The 27,439-nt window shown below is 39.5% G+C and overlaps 1 protein-coding gene across 28 annotated transcripts in view; it reads left to right on the top strand.

Moving 5' to 3' along the window:
- Positions 1-27,439, top strand: part of kcnma1a (potassium large conductance calcium-activated channel, subfamily M, alpha member 1a) — a 140,880-nt gene that overhangs the window by 96,239 nt on the left and 17,202 nt on the right. For 5 of the 28 annotated variants that reach the window (XM_034898524.1, XM_034898516.1, XM_034898526.1 and 2 more), the window contains exons 17-23: positions 3,656-3,742; positions 3,838-3,914; positions 5,238-5,246; positions 17,292-17,385; positions 23,018-23,144; positions 24,393-24,617; positions 25,183-25,375. In XM_034898524.1, coding sequence (XP_034754415.1) covers positions 3,656-3,742; positions 3,838-3,914; positions 5,238-5,246; positions 17,292-17,385; positions 23,018-23,144; positions 24,393-24,617; positions 25,183-25,375 — 812 coding nt within the window. Of the gene's footprint in view, positions 1-695; positions 708-3,655; positions 3,743-3,837; positions 3,915-5,237; positions 5,247-8,808; positions 8,983-12,841; positions 12,875-13,236; positions 13,318-17,291; positions 17,386-23,017; positions 23,145-24,392; positions 24,618-25,182; positions 25,376-27,439 lie in introns of all 28 variants that reach the window. The other 23 variants (XM_034898525.1, XM_034898518.1, XM_034898522.1 and 20 more) reach the window with 15 other exon arrangements.

The following is a 27,439-nucleotide window of genomic DNA, read 5'->3' as shown; positions in this document are numbered from 1 at the left end:
CAACTAAATAACACATTTTCTGCACATTCTTATTTCCTATGAAATTTAAATTTCATGTTTTTACTTTACTTCATTCTAGTTTGTCCTTGTTCTGTCTGTATAATAACCACTAACTCTACATCAGTGTCAGTTTTATCACCTATAACAACATGAAGCACTATAATAACACTGCAATCTCCCTTGCCAAATCCCACCCACCCTTTCCCTTTTGAATTACTTTAAACTGATTACATTTGTAATTGTGTACATGTTTGATCCTACACTAGAAGGGATCCCAGTGTGCCATGTTTTTGGTATTTGGTCTTAATTCTTTCAAGCTAGTTTAAGTTATTAAAAATACTTTTTGGAATTGATTTAGATGACTCCACATAAATTGTCCTCATACTTGCAGCTCTTTTTTAAAAGATGTACTGCCACAGTTTTCAATGCCATTTAAATTAATCACGCCAATGTCGAAAAATAACCATCTTTAAAATTGAACGTTTTTTTTTTTTTTAAATTAAACTAACTTTTTTTTTAGGTGCATGGACCTCAATATTGGACAACCATGAAATAACAGAATTGTGTCTGTACAGCACTACATGCTGCTGCTATACGGTGTACCTGCTAAATAAGCAAACATTACGGTTATATTCTCCTCTTCTTTTATGTTCATGATAACTGTTTTATTTGAGATTCTTTCTTGTTGTTTGCAGAAGCCGAAAGCGGTATGCCCTCTACCTTATCTTACGTGCAAAGTTCCACCCAATCTCCAATCACCACTTTAAAGCTTCTGACTTTGGGAGTTTCCCCAAGGATATTTTTCCAAACACTATCTCACAGGCCTCTTTTTCCAACTCTTTTTTATGGTGTCCCTTGTGCTTAATGCACTAACTTCTTTGCAGGCAAACAGTGGATAGATAAATTGGACATGATTGTAGAAGTTCTGTTTCTTTGTCTTTGCTGTTGTCAGTATACCAAGGCCAAACGCTCACCCTCTCCATATCTACCTCTTATGTGATCTTTTCAGTTTTGTCCTTTACCAGTCCTTTGCCTAGTTTATTTCTCTCACTTTCATTTCTTTTTCAGTGTTACTCAGTTGTAACACACTGTATGTTTGCTTTGCCAAGCAAATTATTCCAAATCATTACGTCATGGTTCTTTGTCGTAGAATCAGTGAGGAGTTTGTATGCACACATCTTTGATCTCAGATGGAGTGTTGATAAGCACTTATAATCTGTTGTTCCTTATTTTGGATTACATTTTTAAATAAATTGACTGGTTATCTTTCATTGCTGTAGGCAGTGGATGATATAATAGCATGTATTTTTCTTCATGGTTTTATTACACCAGCAGCACATCACCAGCCTTTGTTTTTTCCATTGTTTCAAACACTAGAAAAGTCATGGAGATTTTGAATTCGGATAGCATTAGGTTCATCCAAACTGAAATTGAATTACCACAGCCTACAATGTTCACAAGTGCTCCACATTTCCCGTTTGCATTCCATCACCCTCTCATGTTCAATGCTAAATGTATATCCATCTGTGCATGTCGGTACGTCTGGTTTATGTATGATTACCTCAAGAGGGAGACTGTGTGTGAATGTGCGTGAGCATCTCAGCCCCTACGTGCATTCATCCCTGTGTGTCTTTCGAGTAGATGTTCTTAAGTGAGGTCACTTCCTGTCAGTTTGGTGTTTGAGAAACAATCCAACTGCACAGAAGTTACTGCAACCGTCTGCATCTACGTGTCCTTATATCTGTGCTGCAGTGGCTATGCCTTTCTGTTTGAGTATTGTCCTCTTCATGCTGTATTGTAACTGCATGCTATGACACTACCAGATACGATGTTTGATGCTTGCCTTGTTGCTCACAATATGAGGTTTTGATGCTTTTTAAGCCTCTATTCACCAGTTTGCCCTGGACCGGAGAAAGATGTCTTATATAGAAACTCCTGTACAATCTCAGATTTGGGCAGCAATGTTTGTGGATGTCTTGATTTGATCTGTTTCTGTCATTTATTTTCATTAAAGAGCATGCCTGGCATAACGCCTGTTTACTTCTCTGGGGGCCATTCAATCTAAGTGAATGCTAGATGCCATTTTACTTATTGAAAATAAAGGACAAAATCTGATCTGCATGACTGGTGCAAACTGATCACAGCCCAATATGTTTATGGATTCAATTGCTCCCTTTAATATTTTTTTTTATTTTCTCCAATGGATTAAACAGAGGAAAGATGTAGGAAGATGTTTTCTTAGATGTGCTACTTTACTTCTCCCCTGAGTCTACACAAATAACATACTTTTTTTTAAATGAGTAACTAAAATGTAACAAAATAGTTACTAAAAATAAAAAAAGATTTGAATAACGTTGGTAAAAAAGTTGTTGCCCCAGCACCAACAGTTGTTTTGTGAGCCATTTGAGAAGTACTATAGCCACAAATTGACACAATTTTTTTTTTAAATAGATTAAATGAAAAAAGAGACATCATAGTTCATCATCTTTCTTCTGTGCTTGTTGTATTTTGAAGGAGTGTGACCCTTAAAGATGTGTGGGTTCACTATTTTGATTTAGTAGTTCACACTCACATCATTGATGACTGTTGCCCACAGGTAACCATTAATGACCAGGTTGTGTGTGTGTGTGTGTGTGTGTGTGTGTGTGTGTACAGTGTGTGTGTGTGTGTGTGTGTGTGTGTGTGTGTGTGTGTGTGTGTGTGTGTGTGTGTGTGTGTGTGGTGTCTATTCTTTGTCTCAGTCTAATTAATGGGGAATGATACAGCCAGTCACTTTAAGTGCTGAGGGTATTAAACTCATACTCCCACTCATACAAAAAATGATTTGATTAACATAGCCTGTGATATTTAGTTATGGTGCAGCTGTTGTTCAGCATGCCTCAATATTTTTTAAAAGATGTGTCTTTAAATATAAATTGAATTAATATTATATAACATTTAAGTCAATATTGACATTGCTGGAGAGGCCTTCTAATTATTTTCACTCTATAACTGTATGGCGCACAGTCAGAACTGATTTTAATGTGGGTTAATTTTGGAGTTTAATTTTTCCAGCAGCCCTAGGGGCTATAGCAGAGTCACTGAGTAGAATAGTATCAGCAAGAAAATGTGCTGTTCATTCCCTTGCATCCCACTGTCAATTACTAACCCAGATAACAACTCTCACTGTACGTTCTCTGTACTAGAGCTGCGTCTCAATGGCCATCATAACATTTGTTTTGACTAGATGACTGTACTTGAGTGCTGACACTAAAACCACTCCATAGACATAATTTTAATTCTTTCTGCCCTTGTCTCTCTACTCATATACCTCTCTGTAAAGTAAAGAATTAAAATTCAATGTGTGGTCATATTCTTGTACATTCTTTCCATCCATGTGAGTTTCACATCAGCAAATTGCCCTAAATCAGACGAGCAGGTGTGTTAATGACTCATGTAGGGCACAAACCAGGCTCTTAAAAGATTAGCAGGGATGATGTGTTGAGAATAATGTAAAAAAAAAAAGTAAAAACACTCCAGATAAGCGAAGTGCAGGTCCGATTAACAGTTTTAACAAATCTGTGTACCATTCCTCTTGATTAGCATGTTGTGTGCATGAGCTGATTGTTGTTCAGACATTAAGGAGCATGATCTGTCTATTTTTTTGATTACCCAGCATCCTCATCAACCCGGGCAACCATGTCAAGATGCAGGAGGGAACACTGGGATTTTTTATCGCCAGTGATGCCAAAGAAGTAAAGAGGTAATCTGGCCCTAGCTGATCACTAATTGTGTTAAATAGCTAGTTTAATTATTCTCAGTGCTAGTGCTGAACATTTTTCACTGTGTCACTTTTAGGGCATTTTTCTACTGCAAAGCTTGTCATGACGACATCACAGACCCTAAGCGGATCAAGAAGTGTGCCTGCAAACGACGTGAGTAGCTCTGCCTTTATTTCGCCCCATCGATACCCCTCCTTCCGTTCCTCTCACTCCAAAACCTTCCTGTGGTACTTTCTGTCTCATTCTACTTAAGGTATTAATAGTTTGAACACTAATGTAATACCTCTCATTGTGTCATTGTTCTTCTGCACAATGACACTGTAGGTAATACAGTATATGTTGTCACACCATTGTACCCTTAGGAAAGTGTTTATATTGATCCCATTTGAACTTCCATAACATCCATAATGTATGATTATCATCATCAATATGTGATTTGTTTTTTCTTAGTTAAAATGCAGGCGTTGTCATGTTTGAGCCTGTTTTACTTTTTGGTAAAATCACTGCTGTATCGACACAAACTGTGAAAGTATAGTAGTTAATGATATTTACAGAGGGAAAAATGAATAGGAAATCAACAGTATAATTGAAATTGTGTTAGTTGACAGACAGGAAAGAAAACATCTACAATAAGATGAGTGAGTTTGTATACTGTAAGTTTCCCACTCATGCATGATAAACCTAAATTAGAAATTCAGTATGAACCAGAATACTAAGATTTATAGCTTTTGTGCCAGAGACAATGAGCTTTTCTCTGTAACATTTAAAATGTTAGGGGATATGACCCAACTTGTTATATTCAGATGCAAATGCTCTTTTTGAGAGAATTGAGCTCAGTCACTGTGCTCTTTGTCAAATTGTAAAAAAAAAAAAAAAAGGTCTAAAATTTAACAATTTGCAAATTCTCCTGTTGAATGATTAGTTTCCCCCTTTTGTTTATGCAGACATAACATTATCATTAAGACAGGGACAGCACATGAACATGACCTGACCTAGTCACTTGTCAGCACACGTTTTAATAATTCAGGTGGATATCCCATTTCCCTAAATGTCACAGACAATTACAGTAAGCAGCCTGTTACAGACAAAGTCTGGTTTTAAAATCCACAGCAACTGTTTTCTTCTATTGTCTGTGTCATTTCAATTTTTCCGACAATTTCTTTCTCTCACAGCTCAGAAGAGTTTCAGACTCAAGTTTCATTTAGATAAACTTTTGACTTCTGTTTGCTTTCTTTATTTCTTTATGTCTTAAACCCAGGTAATGGACATATAGTTTATGGTTTATCTTATTAGTTTCCAACAAAAGAGCTGCATTTAGAAAGATGACAGTTGCATTACTGTAATGGAAGACTTAAAGTATGTTCTGCTCCGTTTTTTCCCCCCCATGTTTCTGTATAACCAGTGACACACTTTTGATGTATTTCCTTCCCTGCTGCCATTGGAAAACGCCACTTTATTTTTACTGCTCCCTGGTAGTGATTTATTGTGAGTAAAAAGAAAATGGCTGTACTACCCAGAGTTCAGTGCAAGTGTTCTTTTTGTTCTCCTCTTGAGCAAATAGTATACTGTATCTATGTTGCATGTAACAGTGTAGCTTCTGCATCCCTCTCCTCTCATTTCTACACTGTGCCCAAAACCTAAACTGCTGAAATCAAACTCTTACCAGCACCAGGCCTCCTCATCATAGGCCCAGTCAGCTGATGCTCTTACTAGTTGGAAATGACAATTAAATAGAGTGTGACTTAATCGGATGTGGCCGATGAGCTCTACAGGTTTTCTTTAATATTGTATCATCAAACCAAACATATTTGGCATTTGGAAGCCAATCTGCTGCAAGTCTTATGTCATTACCCATGATTAGCCTTCTTATAGTGTCATGGTCCAAGAAGGTACAGAAGGAACGTAATAAAAAATCTGAGATGTTGCACAGTAATCATAGATTTAGAAGAGCTAACACAAGCGAAGGGAAATTAACAAGAACCACTGGGGTTTAAATTAATCTGCTTTCTGTCAAAGCATGGTTTGTGTGTGGCTGTACTTTCAGAAAGCAGAAAATGTCCTTGTGGGAAGTTCTGCAAATCCTAACGAGCTAGGTTGCCAAAACACAATCAAAACAATCTGGTCTCCCCCTTGCCCCGTTTCTCTGTGATCTCAGCCCTTTTCTAAACTCTGGGTGCTCGCCCTGCTCTGGCTGAGGTTTCAGAGATAATCAGCTCCTCTCAGAATTGAAATGTCACCTCACCAGTGTTGTGCATTTCAAATCAGAACAGTTGTTCTTTTGCCATTTTTGTTATTAACTTTCTGCACCGGATGAAGTCCACTAGCAACACAGAATGTATCGTCATCACATTAGATTGCCACTAGATGGTGGTGTCCTGCTAGAGTCATGTGCAATAATACAACATTTAAATGGTGATGTCTGTGGAGGAAATTTAAATCCCTTAAAACCTGTTCAGCAAAAATGCAAGGATCAAATCTGTTTGTTTCTGTGCATTGGGATAATAAAAGTAATCAAAAACTGATTCTACAGTTTTACAAATGCATTTTCCTTAGTTTTTTTTTATCACTTTGTAATTCTCATGTTTTGTTTCTATAACATGGTGTAGTTGGGGTTTGTTGAAGGCTGCTTGTTTGTGCAGAAATGCTGCCTTTCTGAGGAAAACAACTATCTTCGTGAGCAGTTTTCTGCACTAAACTACTGTGCACTGTGTTTGTTATCGCTCAAAAGTTCATCTCTGGAGAACAGTATATTTTTTCCTTGCACTCTTGCTGAATAAGGAAGCCTTGGGGGGATACATGTATATCAGAATGGTGCTTTCTTTGCAACATCCTTTATCTTCAACATAGCGCCCTGATAGCTTATGTTTGAGTATATTGTGCCTTGGTGGATTAGAGAAGATGGTGACTGATCAAACTCATGCAGACAGCAAATCAGGCCAGCCGTCATGTCTAATCTTCAATCAGGAGTGCCCTGAAATGGACACCTTATCATTCTAGGTCAATATCTGGGTATTTGTGAAATCAAAGACATTGTTGGTGTACGTGTGTCTGTGTGTGTGTGTGTGTGTGTGTGTGTCTTATGTTTTCCATCATTCCCCTTCCATGCGTCAGTGATCTACATTGTAAACATACATGTGATGTGGTCCAAATACTAGGCAAAAACTCTGACGATAAGAAATTTCAGCATGAAGTGATAGCCTCGCTGCACCTTGTCTGCCATACCCCCAAACTGTTTCAACACTGTGAACAGTTATCTCTGTACCTCCCCGTGTTGCTACGACCAAAACTATGTTTTTGCATGCGTATTACATGCTCATAAGGCACATGTGCATGCCATAGGATACAACAGTCCCTGATGCCTTAATCCCATGGTTTATTATCATCTGTGTTTCCCATTCTTTCCTTGGCAAGAAGCTGAAACATATTACTTCATTCAAGATGTTATTGTCTGATGTGACTCAGAGTCATAGATACTGAAAGTGACTCTGTAAAGGTGCCAGACAGTATTAGTCTGCTGTCTCTTTGCACCTTGGTAATAAGAGAATGGGGACCAGGGACTGTTTCTGCCCAGAGTCGCAGCAATCTAGATGTGCTACTCTGGGGACTTTCACTCCTGCTTCCCTTGGGGTTCAGAGCTTCACACGCACATGCACACGCACACGCACACGTAACAAACACGCAACACACCCAAACCACAAAGACAGAAAGTGGCTGCTTACTGTTTTTGGGCTGTTTATTGTTGTGTAATACTATTTCCATATCCAGTCTTGCCTGAATGAGGGCACATCAGGCATACTGATGGTACTTATTACCTGTTTTAAACATTACATGTGACATTTAAAACAAACGAAAAGTATTTTCCCCTTAATTTTATCCAATGAGAGTAAATTTTGACAAGCCAGAAGAGAGACTCTCAATTGCCCTACTTATTTGCAAGTTATTTCCCCTGAATGTATTGGGTTTATTAAAAATAAATAAAAGTAAATATAATGAATGACCCAGTCAGTATTTGTACCTGATACATTTGAGGCATATGGATATATAAGTTAATCAACATAGTGTTTGATTCTTAACCACTCAAAATAAAAACTGCCACTGATACAAACAAACCTTCTGTTACACAGCAATATTTATCTGAAGTTTGCTAACATTAGCTACCATGTGCTACTGGTCATACCAGGCCACATAAGGCTGCACTGTTAAGTGTGATAAACAGAGTAATGCTGCACTTGATTACTTCAGAATTTTCATCTGTAAGAGTAAGAAAGTTATTTCCTCTTTCATATGTTACAAAGTCTCACTTTTAATTGACATTGATTCACAGAAAAATTACAAAAATGTACATCCTTTGTCTAGACTCACCATTAATGCACACATGCACATTCAATTGAAGCTTCCCTTGGGGAGTGGAGCAGTGAAACTACAGGTTTAGTTATATAATAGCATGAATTGGCCGGTCTAGCCAGCAGAATAGTGTAATGCCTTGGACTGAGCCGCTACAGCTGCATGATGGATACAGGTACGTGATCCACTCCTTTAGCCAAATGGACAGAGGATGTACAAATGTATGAAACATTGTATAAGGGTTGCTGCTGAAGACATTGCTCGTGCCTCTCTACCCTGAATGCCTCCCTCCCCTCTCCTTTCTCCTCACCCCTCTTTCCCACTGTTTTGCCTTTTGACCTGTTACAGCCTTAGCACACAGCCTGACCTCTCCAGACTATGTCAATATGGTTGGGAAATAGTGCACTTGCATATGATTGCTCAATTAGTAATATTTTAATATTTTAATGTGTTCAAACTTTACTTTCTCAGACACAAAGTAAAAAAAAAAAATCATTAGAGGACATGTTGAGGTTAAGTAGTTGGGATTTTTAAAATCCCAGTGCTTTGATTGTGTTGATATGGGGCTCATGTCTGTGGGGCAGGTGGCTAAGGCTTGCACTTTCTGATCAAGTTACCTTCCAACTTCCCCTGGATGAATTTTTCTCCTTTTGCCATTAACCTGCTGCTTTTCCTCTCCTCTCATCCCAAAACATGACTGTAGCCAAGATGTCCGTCTACAAACGAATGAAACTGGCATGTTGTTTTGATTGCGGCTGTTCAGAGCAAGACTGCTCTTGCATGTCAGGCAGTGTACATAGTAACATGGACACCCTTCAGAGGGCCTACCCACTTTCCTCTGTCTCTGTTCATGATTGCGCAACCACTTTACGTGCCTGTAAGTTACACCGCCCAACACATGCTGTTACATGTCTGTGGTGTGTATTGTACCATGCAGAGGTACTGTACGTGTACGTGTGTGTCTGTGACGTTGTCTGTTACATATATACTGTGTATGTGAAGTGATCCGTTAACCGTGACTCCATAGTTTTTGTAGATGTGCTGTACATTATTAAGTTATTTTTTATTACATTTATGATTATCTATCTATCTATCTATCTATCTATCTATCTATCTATCTATCTATCTATCTATCTATCTATCTATCTATCTACTATCTATCTATCTATCTAGTCTTTATCCATATCTTTCACTTATTTATCATTTTCATTTGATACTATTCCTATTATTCAGTGTCATATGTGTGGTGGGTAAGTGGTGGTGTGGCTCTGTGGTGCTGCTGTACTGTACAGTACTATTATAGGTGTTAGACATGTGGCTACCGCATGTTGCATCAGTCATGCGGTTTTGTGATAATATCACTTTTGGATTTGATGTGTTTTGAACTGTTTAAGGTAAGATGTCTGTATGTATACACAAAAATGGAACATATTTTTTAATACATTTTTCATTCTGCAATGTAATGGTAATGTCTGTTAAATTATTGTCTTCTATCTTTAACTTTAAGGTCCTTACAAACCTGAGTTAACACTGTTTTCAGTTTGTACATTTTTTCAGTTACAGCAGATTTGCGTGTTTCTTTTTTTTTTTGCTTGTCTTTTTTACCTTTGACTTAACCTCACCAAACAACTGTGCTTTTACTGTGCTGAGTTTTTAGTTTCACTTGAATGCCAAAGATAAGAGTAAATCACATTTGAAACAGTGTTTTGAAGATTTCTAACACTTTTGCAAAGTCTGATAAATACTTATAGGACAGATATTAAACTGTGTTTTCCTTGGTTACACTGGTTCAGGGAAGTAATTAATAATATCTCAAGCAACTGAAATGCCCTTTCACTCTTTTAGGCAATTAGAGAAGAACAAGAGCAAGATGAACGCATGCAATTCTGCTCACAATTTATCTCAATCTCAAAAATAGAGGACAATTAGAGGGAAGGAGAACAAAAGGAAAATGGGGTTTTGTATGGTAAGAAAGAGGACAAGAAGATGCAGAAATTAAATAAACTATAAAATAGCGATAGTTGGTGTGATAAACAAAAGGTAGGAGGACGAAAGCTTGTGGAAGATCGACCTTCTTTAGATTTTCCTTTTAGGTGGATGGGAAATACTAAATTGTCAGTCAATTACACATGGAAGCAGTTGGCCTAGCTATCAAAGCCTTGGGTTCAGACATACAGATCTGATTTCCTTCTCAAAATTCTCCCAGCGTCTGCCGACTCAGCCTAGATTAGTGTCAAACATGCCATGATGAGTTTGGCTTGGCCTCTTGTAGTTCGGCCTGCGCTGATATCCCTTGGTACCAATTACTGGCCATTACATGGTTACTGATCTTACTTCTCCCTCAACCCCCTGTAGGATTTCAGGAAAGCCTTCCTCTGTCTTAGATTTCTTTCCCTTTTTAACTCTGATTTTGTCTGAACAAAGTGAGTTTAGTAAAAGAGTGCATTGGGCTTTGTCAGTCGGGGATTGTTGGATTTCCTCTCCCCATTTCCTCTCTTTAGGAATAGGCTAAGACATTGGGACTCCATGCTCTTGTACTTCTGAACCAATTTTTTTCTAGCCTGAACACTTAAAAATAAAAAAATAAAAAATAATAATAATAATAATTGATTTCTTGGACAGCAGTCTTTCATTTAATGCATCCTGTGTTCTGATGCAAGTCACATTTGGACCACACAAATACACAGTGCAGCACCGACACTTCATTAACAGTAACGTAAACTTTAATATATGTGTTGCTTTACGGACTTTACTGCAATACAACAAAAAATTCAATACATTAATTTTACCCAATATTTGACTAATTACCATTTTTGATAAGGACTCCTTCAAGGGGTTCAATGACTAAAGTGATGTTTGGTGAAATAGATGGACCCCTTGTGCACATCAGTAGAACTATCTCTTGACATACCAGATAACTAATTAATTGCAGTCTTCTGTTACTTGAGATCATTCATATAAAGAGTCTGCAGTTTTGTCAGTTTGTTCAAAAACATTTGCAGATTAAAGATGTTGAAAAAGGGCAGAGGCTCGCCAATTTTTCTACCACTTGTGAATAGTTCAAAACACCCATTAAATAGGTAGGTAGAGTAGGGTATGGAACGGAGTTCCCCTTTGTGTGGTTGTGTATATTGATTTTTGTCTTCAACTACATATGTTTTAAGGTATCAGCAACAAGTTATTCTGAGTAGTGCAGCTGAACCAAACATTTATTTTTGGTTTGTATTTAGGTTGAATGTGGTCTTTCTTTGTGACCTGACCATCATCACAGTCGGCCAGCTTCCTCCAATGAGAAAAGCTGAAGACGTGACATGTTTTATATGATGGAGAGGCCAAAAGCTTCTATAAAGCTGGGCTATGGACAAGGGTTGGGGACCCAGGGCTCGGGAGGTGCTTTCGGCTAGTCCATGGCCTTCTGGGCTGTGCGTGTGTGCATGCATATGTGTGTTAATACATGCACAACTATATCTATATCTGTGTCTGTGCATGTGTGTGCATCTGCATCTCATTGCTGGAGACCTTATCTATTCTGACACGGAAATTATGTTTGCATTTTTATTTTCCCGGCCCTGCTGGTCCATCACCAAACTTGCCCTGACAGCTCCTGTCCACCAGGCAGGCTTGGTCTCCCCCCCCCCTCCCACTCCCCCTACCCTCTGTCCTATGTCGCCTCGCTACGCCCCAGATGCTAGCCAGTTAGTCTGCTTCCTCTGTGGTGCGGGCAGATTGCTAGAGACAGATGCCAGGGCCGCTGTGAGTCCCTCTTTGAGGATCTGTGTCAGAGGCCAGCCCTGATCCCTTACTGTGACCTTTACTGCTGGAAGAGACTCTGGGAAAGAGTGTCAGCAGCTCAGAGCTCAGTTCAAGTGCATACTGTACCAGTACTTCTACCGGTACCAGTCTTCACTACCTCCTAAGTCCAGGTCATTAACTGTAATTCCCAGATGATAATAGTTCAGGTATAAGAGGAGACCTTGGTCATCCCTTTATAAAAAACAACCCAAGATATCTAAAAGTGTAGCATTGAACCCGGGATAGTAAAAATTCCCTTTAAAAAAAAACATTTGTGCAAGAGATGTGGACTGCATGTAAAGATCAAGTGTCTTTGCGATTGTGCTTTGTTGGCGCGGCTGTTTTGAGTAGCGAGTGTCTGCTGTCTGTGTTTTGGACATCTACGTGCACTTAAGTATGTAGTTGTTGTCTTTGTTCCCCATGGTGGCTTTATTTATTCTGTCTACAGACCTCACAATTAAATCGATTAGTAGTCAAAAGCATTAAATTAGTGTTTAAATAATGAACATTTAGGTTGTTGATTCTACCAAAAACTGTGTAACCTCAAATTGAGCTTTTCTGTTTAGAAAAATAAAATAAATATCAGCCAGTAGTCTGTCATTACATCTCATTACAGGCTTAGTACACTTTCCTTAAAGCATTGCTCACTCTGAGAATGGACAATACATTTCATTCACCTGTCTGCATAATTTGTGCCATTGTGCCATACTTTAATCATAACTACCATTTGTTTTTTCCATAATTTTAATTATTTGTACCTTTTTAATTGATGGTTTATGCCCTCATGCCTTTCACTATATAGGTAGATATAACCTCATCATAGTTACATTTGATATAATTTCCATCCACAGCTTATGTTGATGCCGCTATTTCCTAATGTGCCTGTTTCATTACATCCTTTCTCCCCCTGTGTGACCTGCCACTTGTCTTTGCATTCTCCTCAGCCAAATATAAGTATAATGGATATGTCAGATCACGTAAGTGTGTTTCTCTGTCCTTCTCCATTCTGCTCCAGCTCTGTGTTTAGACTGTAGACTCCCTCACTATGTCATGTAGTATTGATGCTCTGCTTTAGCATTAGCTTTGCTGTCCTTTATTCCTTTAGAATATGCTGATGCTGTCTTGTGTCTTATACAGAGACAAAGCAAACACACAACTTAACCAGTGCTAAATTTAATGTTTACCTCAGACAGACTGTTTATTCTAATTTAGAGCATTTTCAACATATGTTGACAGGAAATTCAAATAATGTTCCTGGTATTAATCACAAAAGTATCTTGTGTTTTTATAATACCATGTAGTTCCATAAAATATTCTTTTTGTATTGTGCTGCATGTAGCAGCAGATGGCGCTACAACACCAGGGAACAGTGGAAGTCAGAAAGAGGCTGGCGTTCGATTCAAAGCTGATTGCAATTTAGGTAGGCCTAAATCTTTCGTAAATAATTGTTAAATGCATTCCTTTTTTACTCTTCTTGTTAAGAATAAATTTTAGTTTTGAAATGGTATTTGTCACGTCTAACATTTTTTATGTATATTTTTATCCAATGTATTTGTTCTCATTAAGCATATTGATATTGAAGACATTTTTTGTTTTGTCTTTGAAATAGTGGCTGCCTCGTAGCAGACCTAAAAGGAATTGCAGCTGCCATAACACCAGTTTTAGTTTTATATTTAAAAATTACAACGCATGGCCTAAAAAGCTTTTTAATGAAGTTGCAATACAAATGAAGAACAAAACTTCTCATGCAGCAGACACTGTAATGGTAAAGCCAGCTTAACTCACATACAAAAGTAAACACTTGTAGTTGTAATACCTCTGCGTTATCATCAAGTTTACATTGGGTCACGACGATCAGCTAAGGCTTGCACGAAGGACAGTACCGTCATGTGATTAGCATTTCAGGAAGGGACAGTTGCCGTCTGGGTTGTTCAGGATGCACAGTGGACCTGCCAGGGCCGGTGAGCGCTCTCTAGAGCTGCACGTGTTTGACAAGGGCCAGATGAATCCAGGAACTATCGGTGGCGCCCAGTAAATCAAGGAGGCAGCTGACGGCTGGGATAAACGTCTGTTTATCGCCCAGGGCCACCCAAGCATGCTCTATCCTCCAAACAACCAACCAACCAACCATCCTTCTACCAAAGGGAGGAACAGGGCTCCTCCACTCCCATTCAACTTTACAATCACTTATATACATGCAAACATACGGGTTGACTCTGCAGTCTCAATCAGATGTGTGTGTGTGTGTGTGTGTGTGTTTGTATGTGTGAGTGTGTATGTGTGTGTGTGTGTTTGTGTGTGTGTGTGTGTGTTTGTGTGTTTGTGTGTTTGTGTGTTTGTTTGGTGGGGCCGCTGGGTGAACATCAGGTGTACGTGAGTTTCTACATACACAGAGTATTTATTCCTATATTAAACACTGCAGGTTGTCAGTGGACATACTATAATTACCGATATTAAAAATCAGCGTGTTTGAGAATAGAACAACTGCATCCTTAGTCTGGAATCAATTCCTATACATAATCCAAAATAAATTGTTTGATCTTAAAAAAAAAAAAATTAAATAAGGAATATTTTAAATTAGTAGTTCTAGTTTTATATGTGTTAAAGTAAAAGCAATGTGCTACACACTATACCCAAAATAAAAAATTGATGGGATTTGCGTGGCTTTAGCAAATCCGTGTCTCTGCTTTGTTTTACCAGAAACGACTGAGACAACAGAGAGACTTCTTATTAATTCATGTTTGTCACAAATGCAAAGTAAATTTCAGTCAGAGCCTGTGCCAAGTACATAAGAAATTGTTGAAGTTCCAACACCACTGAAATGATTCCTGCTTTTATAACATCATTTTTTGGCTTTCGGAAATTATTTAACTGTAATGAAAAAGATTGCAATAATTGTCACAGAGAAAAGTGTGATCCTTAAACAGGCTTTTAATAAATAATCACTCATTTCTTTCTCATATTTTTTCAAGTCAAGTACAGTAATTTGAAGGATTTTGTTTTAGGAGATTTCCCCTGAAATCTACAATAAAACAATTGTAAATTGTAATTTAAAACAAATATAACAACAAATAACACTAATTCATTTTCTACAGTTTAACACTATAGTTTAATTATTACCTAATTCATGCACAATAATACAGACTTTCTCACACTTTTTATTCTCCATTGTTTGACAGTAATGGAAGTTAGACCATCTTTTCAAAAGCAATCAGTTAAAACCACCGGCTGCAACTCCACCGCCATCATCTCAAATGCATTCCTTCCCAACAACTTGCACCCCACCCAGGACCCCCTGTTCAACCCGGGCAAATTCAACATCCCCCTTGTTAATAACCGTAAAGGAAGTCTTCTCCCAATGGGGCCGGGGCCTGGGGCTGACCCCTCGCAACTGCGCCTCAGTATCTCAGGTCCTGGAGACGTGATGGCCAGATCCCTGGCTGAGAGTCGGCTCAACCGGGCCCGCAGTCTGCCGGTGAAATACCGCTACCACCCCAGTAATGCCATGCTGCTCAGTCACAGTAGGCACTGTAGGTTGCCCCCTTAGCGGGATGCATCAGTCAGTAACCCCGCCTGTCTCGTCCCTTCAGTTTGTCATGTTTGCTGCATGACGGTTTACTCTGCTGGAGCTGATTCTGCTCTTGTTGCTCCTGCTGCTTTGCAAGGATTTGCCTGCTAGTGCAGTGGCTGGTGCTGTCTACATTGGGTGACTTCCATACTAAGGGGTGCTAAAATGTGAATACAGAATTAGTGCAAAAGAGTTGCTTATCAGTATTTATTTTCAGAAATGTTGTTGTGAGTTCGTAGGATACTTAGCTGAAATATAAACGTACGTTTTTAATTGTTTACTGTAAAAGATTTTTATTGTTGTGGGTGTAACGGAAGTCTTATGGTTTTTCTGTCAACAATTTAAGTTTAAACAAGAAGGACTCTGTCTAACAATATGGCGAGGAATGCTTTTTTTTAATGTGGTATTTTTAAAGTGAATTAGAGAGAGAATTATTTGTGAAGTGGAAAGTGCTTGTGATATTACCTATTCCAAATGCCCAGTTGCATAAAGGAAATGTCATAGAAATGACATTTTATTAGAAGGCAAAGTTATATTTCTTATCTTTTATTAGCAGAATTATGTGACAGCCTAGGATGGGTGCTCAGACAATAATGAATTTCCACATGCTTGGAAGTCACGGCTTGCAGCGTGCACATTGATTTGCACTAATATCATGCTGTGTTACTGATTTCTAACCAAAGGACTAATATGGGTTTGAAGTGACGTGCATTTGGCATTTGCGCTGGGAGAGTACACAGTGGATAAGAGTATCTGGGTGCCTGTCTGAAAGCTCTTAAAACTCGCAGAGAATAGTGAAGATCAGACTACTGTGAGCTTGCCTGAAATCTTCTGACGACTGGGCTTGGCCTCAATCTGGCTGCTCTTTCTCGTCCTCTCTGTCTAACTGGGACTCAAGAAAAGTTAAAAAAAAAGATAGTTTTTTCCGCCGCCCCATTTGTTCACACAACAAAGCACAGTTGACAAGAAGCTGAACCTGAATCTTATCAAAATAATCTTAAAAAAACATTGTAGCCATGGTAGCTTACTGCAAACGCTTTAAACCAAAGTGTCAAGAATGGTCTAAATCCAACATAAATAATTAATTTTTCATTTAAACTTTTAAAACTGGTCCTGACCTTTTTCTAATGGAGGACAAGGTATATTTATTAGCTGCTTTCGATATTCATAGTCCACTAATTTGTGCCTTGTCCTTAGTGATGTGTGCTGAGTGCTAAGAGTTCTCTTGGCATGGAGGTAGACCTGTAGAAGAGCCATTATGCACTTTGGATAGAACTGGAATAATGGGCTGGGGTTTCCATAGTTTGGTTAAAAAAGACAACCCATTCGAGATCCATCTCCATAACCGTCATTTATGTCATTATCATTGCTTTTGCCCGTGCCCCACTGATAATGACAGTGTGTACCATCACATGGCAATTAATGGCATAGGTAAGCATGGTCACTCTGATGCAGACTGCTAGAGGTCCAACCACCTGCACATTTTAGCCGGTGTACAGAACAGATGCAGTAGTGTATTACTTAAGGCCATGTAAAAGTGCACTTCAGAAGACAAAATATCAGGGGTTTGGGATGTGAGCCCTTCGTAAAATTTTCAGGTCTTTTTTTTTTTTTTCTGTGGTTTTCTCCTGCCTTTATCAGATTTACCATTGTCTGTTACTAATGCTTTTTCTATATTTTTCTCAATTTGACACCAACTTATTAATTATCCTTTTCTTCTGTTCATTTTTTTCTTTGCAATGATTGATTGACTGTTTTTATGTCAGGTCCACCACCCTTTCCCAAACATCTGTTTCTATATTGACAGTCTGTGCATGTGTTTGCAGTCGAAGACGAGCATCCATCAACTCTCTCGCCCAAAAAAAAGCAGCGCAACGGAGGGATGCGAAACTCACCCAACTGCTCGCCCAAAATGATGAGGTAAGAGACGCTGATTTTTTTTTCACCTTCCAGGACTTCAAATGGGAAGTGAGAAGAAGTCAGATAGAGGGAAGAAAGGAGGAAGAAGGGATGGAGGGATGCATGTGAGCGATACTTCAGAGGCGGATGCTGCTGATGGTGAGATGGTGGGAGTTTGGATGGATGGGAGGGGGCAAATTAAGGGTGGCAGAAGGAGGAGGTAAGGAACTCTGTAAGAGAAAGGAGAAGTGCCCCGTTAGGCACTGGCTCTTTAGGATGGCATGCTGTCAGCTGTTAATGACAGAGCTGAAATAATATTTCTGTCATGAAAAGCGGCTGTGAGGAGCCGTTTGAAAACTCCTCTGGCTTTAAAGTCCCAGCTGTCACCTCCGGTCTGGTCCACATGTGCTCCTTAAACAATGCTGGCACTAATGACACCGGCAACCAATCAGAAAAACCTGCATGGTTACTTTGCCCTCAGGCTACTCCTCTATTGTGGGAACCCCTGTGAGTACTGTTTCTGGTACTTAAGGCCATATGTGAGATGTATCATTACAATCAAATATGAATTCAAATATTACCTTCCTTTTATCCTGTCCTGTGGAATTAAATTGCTGTTAATTGATTTTGAATGTTAAAAGGCGTAGTTTTTTCAGCTCCTCTGGTTGTGAGGCAGGGTTAGAAACACGACAGAGTGGAGAATACGGGAGGCCGAGCTGTGCAGATTGGGACGGCGGGAAAAAGGCATGGTGGGGAAGATCTAAGAGGACAGGAACACTCATAGCTACGCTGCCCTACTCTTAATGAGAGTGTATGTTATGGTTGTTAATTCTACAACTTTACAATAGAAAATTCTAAAAAAGAGCTGTGTGGTTTTTGTCAGACACACCCTTGTCACTGTTAGTGGGTACGCATTGCAGCTGTAGGATCTCCTGAATCTGAATTGTGAGGGACAATAAGTAACTCAAAAACAACATTTTTGTACGGAATATGAATCTCTAAAAACAAAAAACAAAAATTCATGATTTGCAGGTAGTAAAATGCAAATATAAAATATAATCTAGTTTTGTTGTCTATCATTTAATGTTTAAATCTATTTTTGCATTTTGTTTTTGGTTATTATTGCACTGTTGTGTATTTTCCCTTACATTCTCCTCAAGTTCTCCGTATGCTGGTCCTGCTAGCTTCCCTTAGGCAGAGTTCCTCTTTCTGCACTCGCATGCCTATGTGATTGTTGTCCGTACTTGTCGGCCTCCCCCTCAGTTCTCCACAAAACAAGCATTTAATAAGCCTTCACACTTGCCGAACCATTAGCCCGACACAGAGTCATACCCCTCAGTCTAGTTTGGAACAGAGCATCATTTTAGATGCCCTTGCTCAGAGGGAGAAAACTGCTACAAAACAACTAGACATTGGCACATTTCCAGCTAACTGTTTGTTTAAAAGGCTGTTTAGTTTGCACAAAACCTTTTCTTCTCTTCCTTTTTTGCTTAGGATGTGGTCCCTGTTTGCCATGTAATATATGCATCTTTGCTTTGATCTCACAGTAATAATAATTCTTGCGAGTTATTTACTCAGTTTTGAAAACGCTTCAAAGCCGTGTCAAAGTTTTCTCTGCTTTAGGGGTGCTTCTGTATTCTGCTGGCTCTTGGGTACTGGGATGACAGGTCCTCTGTTATAGGTGTAGATTTTTTCCCAGTCTTCGCCCTCAGCAAAACATGAAATTACCCATCATAGTCCACAGTCCCCCACCCCCCCCCCACCCCCTCCCCCCTCCCCCCTCCTCCTCTCCTTCACAGCTGCCCCTGTCAACATATAACACTATATATATTAAACAGTTGCGCTTTACAAGGTGGATTTTATGCACAATGAAAAGTGATTGTTTGAGGTAGCCTTAGGGATACTTTATTCTACAAGCAAGGAGGGGGGGGAACTCAGTAGAGAGCTAGCAAGAGAGCGAGCATACGTATCAAGTATGGTTTTTACAGGACTTGCAGCCTGAAGGCCTTTGTAAATAAATAATGATCAACAGATTGGCTGTGGGCTTTTGAAAAGCATGCCTTTGTCAGTTTGCATGATGGGGGAAATTTTCAAAGCAAGAGGCTGCCTTCGTAGTCTGGCAGAGAGGGATTGGGGGAGCACGCCCATCCCTAGCTTGTGACTGCAGAGTGATACATTGGAATAACTCAACTCTGTTTGAAATATGTACTGATGAAGGAAGGGAGGAAGAAAGAGAGATGGTGAGACACTGGAGTGAGACATGCTGTAAGGGAAATATTTGTCCTATATAAAAGTACAAAAGATAAAATACTGTATGTCACCCGGGGAAAATGTTTGCTTTGCAATATGAACTGGCAAACTTCTAATAGGGATTCTCTTTACAAATAAAATTAAAAGGAAGAAATTACATAGTTTTGTATTGTATTTACAAATAAATATTTAATATACACATGAAGTATGTGTATTTTTTTAAACACTAAGGGTGACATTTAATCATATTTTGCATCTTAGCTGAGCCATCCCAAGCTCGGCTGTTATTAATTTTGCATTTTCCAATCTGACGTGTCACTGTGCTAATGAGCTGCATTGCCACCATGGCATTAACACCATTTTCACAAACCTTTTTGACGGGTCATGACTGACAACATGCATCAAATCGCACAAGATGTCACAGTATCCTCCATAGCTGATATCTTTTGGGCGTGGCACTGTGGCACAGACGTCATGTCTGCTCTCCACATCTTGTGGTTGGTTCAACCCGAGGCAGGAAGAAGGCAGAGGGAGAAGGAGGTGTGTGGAGCCAGTGACAGGCTGCCAGTCACACCACTGACAGCTCTGTGAAAGATAGCTGTCTTGGCAGAGAGAACTGGAGCGGCAGCCCGTCTGCATGCGCCAGTCAGCCCCTGTGTGGAGGCCAGCAGAGCTGAGCAGACTGCAGTGAAGGGGGCTCTGTGGAGTTGATTGGCGCAACACGCGGCTCTGGATGAAAGATTCAGGCTGAGTGTAAAAACACTAAATGCTGTCAGTGTTATTATCACCTGCACTAACTGATAGAGGAAAGAGAGGTGGAGAGAGAGGGTGGCTAATTGACAGCTTTTTTAACTTTAACTTTTCCTGCATTGGTATGCAGGCTGAAGGAGGAGGCAACATCAAAGCCTTGTCAGTGAATGACAGTGTTGATAGAGATGGTGATACTGTGAGAGATGTATGTCAAATCCTTGAGATGTTTTCTCCCATAATACTCAAATGTCTGTCTTTTTGCAGTTCCCTTTTTTTTGGAGTCTGTAAAGTGCTGTTTTATTTGGGTTGAATTGTAAATATATTACTTTTGCTTTGCCGTTAAACAAGCAGTGTTTTGAGGATGATCACTACATTTCTCCAGTTAATCCTGACTCAGTCTTTTGGATGAAATTTTATGGATTGCCTTTAGAGAAACTGTGAGAACACGTCTTGTAGTATAAATGCAAGAACAAGAGAAGCGGTATAACGGGACTGACAGGAGCCCTTTCATGGTCAGTGTTACTCCAGATAAAACTCAGCAGCCCAGCGCTGTGGATTAGCCTGTTTGGTTGTGACATGCTGTTGAAACATTAATGGCCATCAGTTGGGAAAGCAAAATGTGATTGGGCAAATTCCTGAAATATTTAAAGTGTGAGCCTGTTGTAGCTTTTACTATTTGCGCCGCATGGTGTCAGGAGCTGGAAGAGAGGGTAAAAGCGGGTAATTGGCCTTGTGTTGTCGTGCTATTCAGTCAGTAGCACTTAAGTCTTTCGGTTCTCTGCACCGCACTACTGCAAGCACCAGGGTCTTTGAGTTTTCTGATGGCTTGAAATCAAGGACAAGAAGGAATGGAGGAATGATATAGTAGTTATGGGACCTATCAGAGATGGCAAAAGTACTTACTTCCTGTACTCAAGTTGAAGTACAGATACTTATGTTAAAAATATTCTGGTAAAAGTAGAAGTACTGATTTACCTCCTTTACTCAAGTAAAAGTAACAAGGTACATGCTTGGAAATTTAATACATGAAATCCATTTTTTATGCAAAGCTACCTGGACCACAAACTTCAGTGGACATGGAAAACTGCTCTTTATATGCCATTGCCTACATTTTAAATGGATGTGTGCCAATAGGCCTAAACATCTGGGACTCCAGATTGTGACTGAATAGCATGATATGAATTCAGTTGTGATTCTGTAAGAATTCACAGATCCAGTTTCTCATTTTTAATCTTCTCTTTAACATTTTAAGGAATCTATAGTACATGTACCTGTGTGCTCAAAAATGGCTCTGGAAAGAAAATAAAGAATAAAATGTGAATTTCTAAATAGACATTAATTGAGAAGTTACACAGCACATTGGAGTCATTCTTGATGCTGACTGTCTCAAATATCTTTCTCAGATAAGGCCGAGGATGATTGGGAATGTCTTCCTGCTTGTCTGCCGAATCTCTTGGATCTCCGTTTTCTTTGTTTTCAATCATGGCGCCATCCATACTACGATGTGCTTACGTTAGCTCCATCAAGCCGCAATGATTTGACGCAAACAATGATAATGGTAAATCTAGTGAAATGATTTGAAAATTGTTAGTGAGGAATAGATTAGGACTGTAGTTAAAGCTGATTCTGGTTTCCAACTTCGTCCCAGGTGTGTCCGTTAAAACATGGACGTAGACAACTTCTCTCTTTTGATGCTTTTTACAATCAAGCAACAGTACAAACATAAGCATGGACAGCTCTGCTATGGCTGTGTGTTTGTGTGGTTCTGCAAAGAATTAAATAATGTTGTAAAGGCTACTATACGCAATGCACAGGAATCATATACATGGTAGCAAATAATAACAATACACCCACTATTAATTAAATTTTCTCAATGCAGAGTAACTACTTATGTAAATGTAAATAATGCACCTAAAATACAAATGTGAGCAAGAGCATTCATCAATTGCCATTATATCAAATCAACAGCCAGGTGCAATCTAGCTAACAGGTGAAGAACACAAACAACAAAATCACTAGCTAACTTACTTTTAAATTTGCAAGAACTATTGACCAATACAACAACGGGCTTACATGAATTGACAACATCATTTATACGACTTCCATTTTTCAAGGACGCACACACACAATCTCAACTGATTATCCTCCGGACAGCTTTTATTTTATTGTCTCTCACTTTTTTCTCTGTGTGGAGTGCGTACCCTCTCGCGGTCTGAGGCGCGTGTCCACGCTGTTCTCTGACAAGTACTCACAACCCGCACACCTGATAGACGGTCTTTTGTACAAAACTAAAGTAACTAGCCAACTTTGTGAAATGTTAGGAGGAGAAAGTACTGATATTGGTATTGAAATGTAAGGAGTAAAAGTAAAAAGTCCCACAAAAATAAACAGTAAAGTAAAAATATCTAAAAAATCTACTTGAGTGCAGTAACGAAGTGTACTTTGTTACTTCCCACCTCTTTCACTTTTAGCATGTGGTGCAGTAAAACGTCTGACGCTCTCAGAATGTGATGGATTTGTGATACGTTGTGTGAATATACAGCATAAATCTCAAGAAACCTAGGTGGTATTGTTCCACTTTCATGTTACCAACATGGCTGCAGTCATTTTGCAAAATGGTCAGAACGTTAATAAATTGCTCTGTTTTTTCCAGTCGACACGACCCCCTTCAAATTCCTGGAAATGAACAAATTGAGAGCATGGACATGAACGTGAAGAGGTATGACTCGACGGGGATGTTTCACTGGTGCCCGTCAAAGGAAATCGAAAAAGTAATCCTGGTGAGTGGGACATGAAACTGTGTAACAGCAAAACCTAAAATATAATAAAATAAGCAACAACAACTAAAAAAACATAGTTAAAGAGTAAGTATGCTCAGGAGCCAAAGTTTCCCCTCAATATTGTAGTAACACAATCACATACTAATATGTATTGAAATTTCTCTCACTGCCTCTCTGTTGTTCAAGGTGAGTTTATTGTTTTTTTTTATTTGTCCACCAAGGATCTGTGAACAGTATTTCAACACTCCACGCATGGGTTTGCTTAGATGTTTTAACAAAGCAGTTTGTAAGCATTTATGTTAGTGCACAATTTGTTAGGGGAAAGTTAATCCTGTCCAAATCAAATGTAAAATAGAAGGCGCAGTCATCTATATAGTTCACATTTTAGAACATTTGTTGCTTTTTATTAGTTTAAGGGGGACTGAGAGATGTTTCTGCATGAGTTGGGCGAGAAAAAAAGGTTCCGGACATAATCAAAAACATTTAATCCACCAGATCCGGCAACTTGCTGAGAGTACGTGCACATTTACGGCACCGATCCTATGGTTCTCTTAGTTTTACCTTCTATGTCAATAAACAATTATACAATTTTAGTTTTAAACCAACTGGGATCATAGGAGCGTTTAGTAGACTTAATGTACACTCAAACCTGCATTGAATGCACATCAAGCGGCCACGACAGGCAACAGAGCTTGAAAGCAGAGTATCGCATTGTTCTTTTTCAACACGAATGTCATACAACAGAGGAGCTTTGTTTATTTATACTTCTCTGATTTATGACAGGGTCCTACTCTGAATACTGTATGTGCCTAAAATCTTACAAACTGCATCCAGCCTGATTGAATCAGTTGCCCTTTGAAAAAAGGCCACGTTATGTTTTTGTTCTGTGAACTTCCTATTTCTGATTATCTAATAAACTGCTTATAAACAAAATAGTGGTTAACCAAACTTTTGTTTGTTTACAGTTAATGGTAACATCGATTAATAGAATGCTTTTAATGGGGAGTACATATATGATTTAGCTAAATAATTGGTTAACAAACTATTTTAAATGAGTTTATAACAGTTTAAAACAGACTAATGTCAAATTTCAGACTAACTTCATGCACATTAACCTGTTTTCTGTTAGGAACATTCATTTCTTTCTATAATTTTGTTTGTGTCTTCCTTTCTTCTTTATGTGCACTCCTCCTCATCCTGCTCTCTCTGCTTTTCTGCCCCTCCCCTTTATCCCTGTGTTCCCTGCAGACCCGGAGTGAAGCCTCCATGACAGTGCTGAGCGGCCATGTGGTGGTCTGTATATTTGGGGATGTCACGTCCGCTTTAGTGGGGCTGCGAAACTTGGTGATGCCTTTAAGAGCCAGTAATTTTCATTACCATGAGCTAAAGCCTATCGTTTTTGTGGGCTCGCTGGATTACCTGCGGAGAGAGTGGGAGACTTTACACAACTTCCCCAAGGTCTCCATCTTACCTGTAAGTGTACCAGTTCACTGCCATAAGAGATACATTCAACCCAGACTATCTGTTCCACTAACGTGGCATTGACATTTTGACTTACGTGCACATTGAAATCCTGAGCGGGGTTGTCAGTTTGATTTGATTTCTCATATACTCAATTGAATGATCACTCCATGAGAGTGTAGTTATCCCCCCTCATTCAGCGCAATAACACATTCTGCACAACCAAAATGGAGTTTATGTGTGTTGCAGCTGCAGTGCCCATCACAAATGGCGTGCCTTGCTGCCTTAGAGCTTGTTAGGCCAGGCTTGACTGATGATCAGAGGAGAATCCCAAACACAGCCCTCAGCACAGGCTAGCCTTTAGATTAGTCTATGTCTCTGATTCTCCATTGCCCAGTGAGATCAGTGGAATGTCATTGCCTCAAAACCAGAAAACTTGTTAACTAATTTCCCAAAGCTCCACTCCGCTCACTTCTGAAATTTGTTTTTCTCTCCCCCATGTCTGTCTGTTCTCTGCATTTCACTTTCCCTCTTTCTCTATGTCTTGCTCTTTCTCTATGTTCTCCTCACCCTGAAGGGTACGCCATTAAGTCGGGCAGATTTAAGGGCTGTCAACATCAACCTCTGCGACATGTGCGTTATACTGTCAGCCAATCAGAACAATATCGAAGATACCTCACTGCAGGATAAGGAATGCATCTTGGCATCACTCAACATCAAATCTATGCAGTTTGATGACAGCATTGGGGTCTTACAGGCTAATTCCCAAGGTAAAGTACGTCCTATTACACTCCATGTGCACTGTTGCAAAAAAGGGGACAGGTTGTGGCAGGAGGGAAGGCAGTAGTCAAAGATGCAAAAAGAAAAGAGTGGGGGGGGTGAGAAGGCCACACAGGAGCAATGGGTGTTGACTGTCAGGCACAGAGTCTGCTCCATATTGAAATACATGTTTGTGGTAAGTGGCATCTATAAACTGACATTACTGTACTCGTGAAGAAGCTCATGCACAACACATTGTGTTGATTGCTTCATCAGGCCTCTGAAGACTTCACATCATTTTCTGATGATTTCAGTCTTGTCCCTGGTAATTACATGCTGCTAAAACTCTTTGATAATACTTTTTAATGTTGTAATCAACATGACTGTGTCATTTGATGTTGTTCCCCCTGATCTGGTGTCTGGCGGATCGTCTGGAACAGATTGTTGATGTTTGCAGACAAACACACGAACCTGGCATCCTATCAGGCCTCATCATCATTAAGCAGCAAGTACAAATCACCAGGCAGGCCAATTCAGCTGCTCCTCATTAGTCACAACAAAACTGTGACACATGCACGCGCACACCTTCGCGCTTGAATGAATGTACTTGTATGTGTGTACACACACAAACACACACACACACACACACACAGACACACACACACACACACACACACACACACACACACACACACACAGACATAGACATCCATGCTAACTTTCTATCTATGCACATCCTCAACAAACAGGAAATCCTCAGTTTATGATTAGTCCAAAAGGCATGACATGCCTTGGGCTCAGTACTATTTATTGCCACCACAGTGACTGTTGTAAATACAAATCAAAGATGAAGGTCCAAGAGGCCATTATCTTTTAGTGCAAAGCACTTCCACATGTTTTAGGAGAATGCCAATTCTGTTATTTCTCCAGCCTTGAGTGAGTGATGTGCTGTCGATAGCAGTGCCACTGAGGAACAATGAGCAATGGTAAATCTTAGAGCATGCTGCTCTGGGGAGCAGTATTCACAGAAAGCCGCCTCAATGTGGAAGCCCACTAGCCTATTTCCTTTCCTAGGGTCGATGGATGGAGCCTATTGTCATCAATAATTAGGTCTTACATCAACCACCCATTTCAGTGATAAATACTTCACTTTAGAAAACACACATACTATAGTGACATGCAATCATGCATACACAAGGAAACACACGCACATACCCAGACACTACTATTGTATTATAGGTATTGCTTTGGGGATTCCTTCCTTCTAGTGATGCTCCCATTCAGACACTGTCTGTGGAATTTAAAAAAAAATGTGCAAATGAATAAGTAAACATGTGCTTTCCTGGGGGAGAGCTTCTCACGGTTGCTGTAGCATGTAGTCAGCAACAGAGCACAGCTGCGCCCGGGGGGCTACAGGGATAAGGGGATATGTAACCCAGATCTTACTTGTCTATTGTACATTGTAGCTGAAAAGAGAAGGTTACAGCCTCACAGTAGCAACAGCCAGGCAGAAGAGGAGACGTAGGGTAGTGTGTGTGATCAAGCTGGTGTTCAGACTCTGGCTTCTCTATTTTAGGCAAAAGGTAATGATGTGTCAATTAGTCTAAATGTTACATAACAAGTAATTACTGTTTATGAAAGCCAATCTGAAAAATAAAATTTAATTTTATATTTCCTTAATCAAAAAGTTTGAAGCAGAATAATTGTTGGGCGGACGGTTCCCGTGCACGGGACGTAAACTCGCCGTTTTTCGGAAGTGCTGACTTCTTTCCTAAATTGTAAGCATTAAACCGTCATAAACACGCTCATGCCATACATCATTTGAAAGCTTAAAGTCTCCTGATTCCATCGAGCCCACACACGAAGCAATAAGGTGACTCACAACGTTGATAATCATGTTCTGAAGTAAAGAAACACAGAAAGATTTGAGTCTTATCGAGTGTGTGTTTCCTACCTGTCTCCTCGGGTCTTTAATCACAGCGGTGAAAGATCGCCCAAGTTTCCTACATCGAAAACACCCTAAGGTATTAGAATATCCAAGCCTTGTAATCCATAATTATCTGGTCCCCTCACAA

Source organism: Etheostoma cragini, chromosome 17, assembly GCF_013103735.1.
Source record: "Etheostoma cragini isolate CJK2018 chromosome 17, CSU_Ecrag_1.0, whole genome shotgun sequence".
In the NCBI taxonomy this organism is placed as follows: Eukaryota; Metazoa; Chordata; class Actinopteri; order Perciformes; family Percidae; genus Etheostoma; species Etheostoma cragini.
This window is presented reverse-complemented; position numbering and strand designations above follow the sequence as displayed.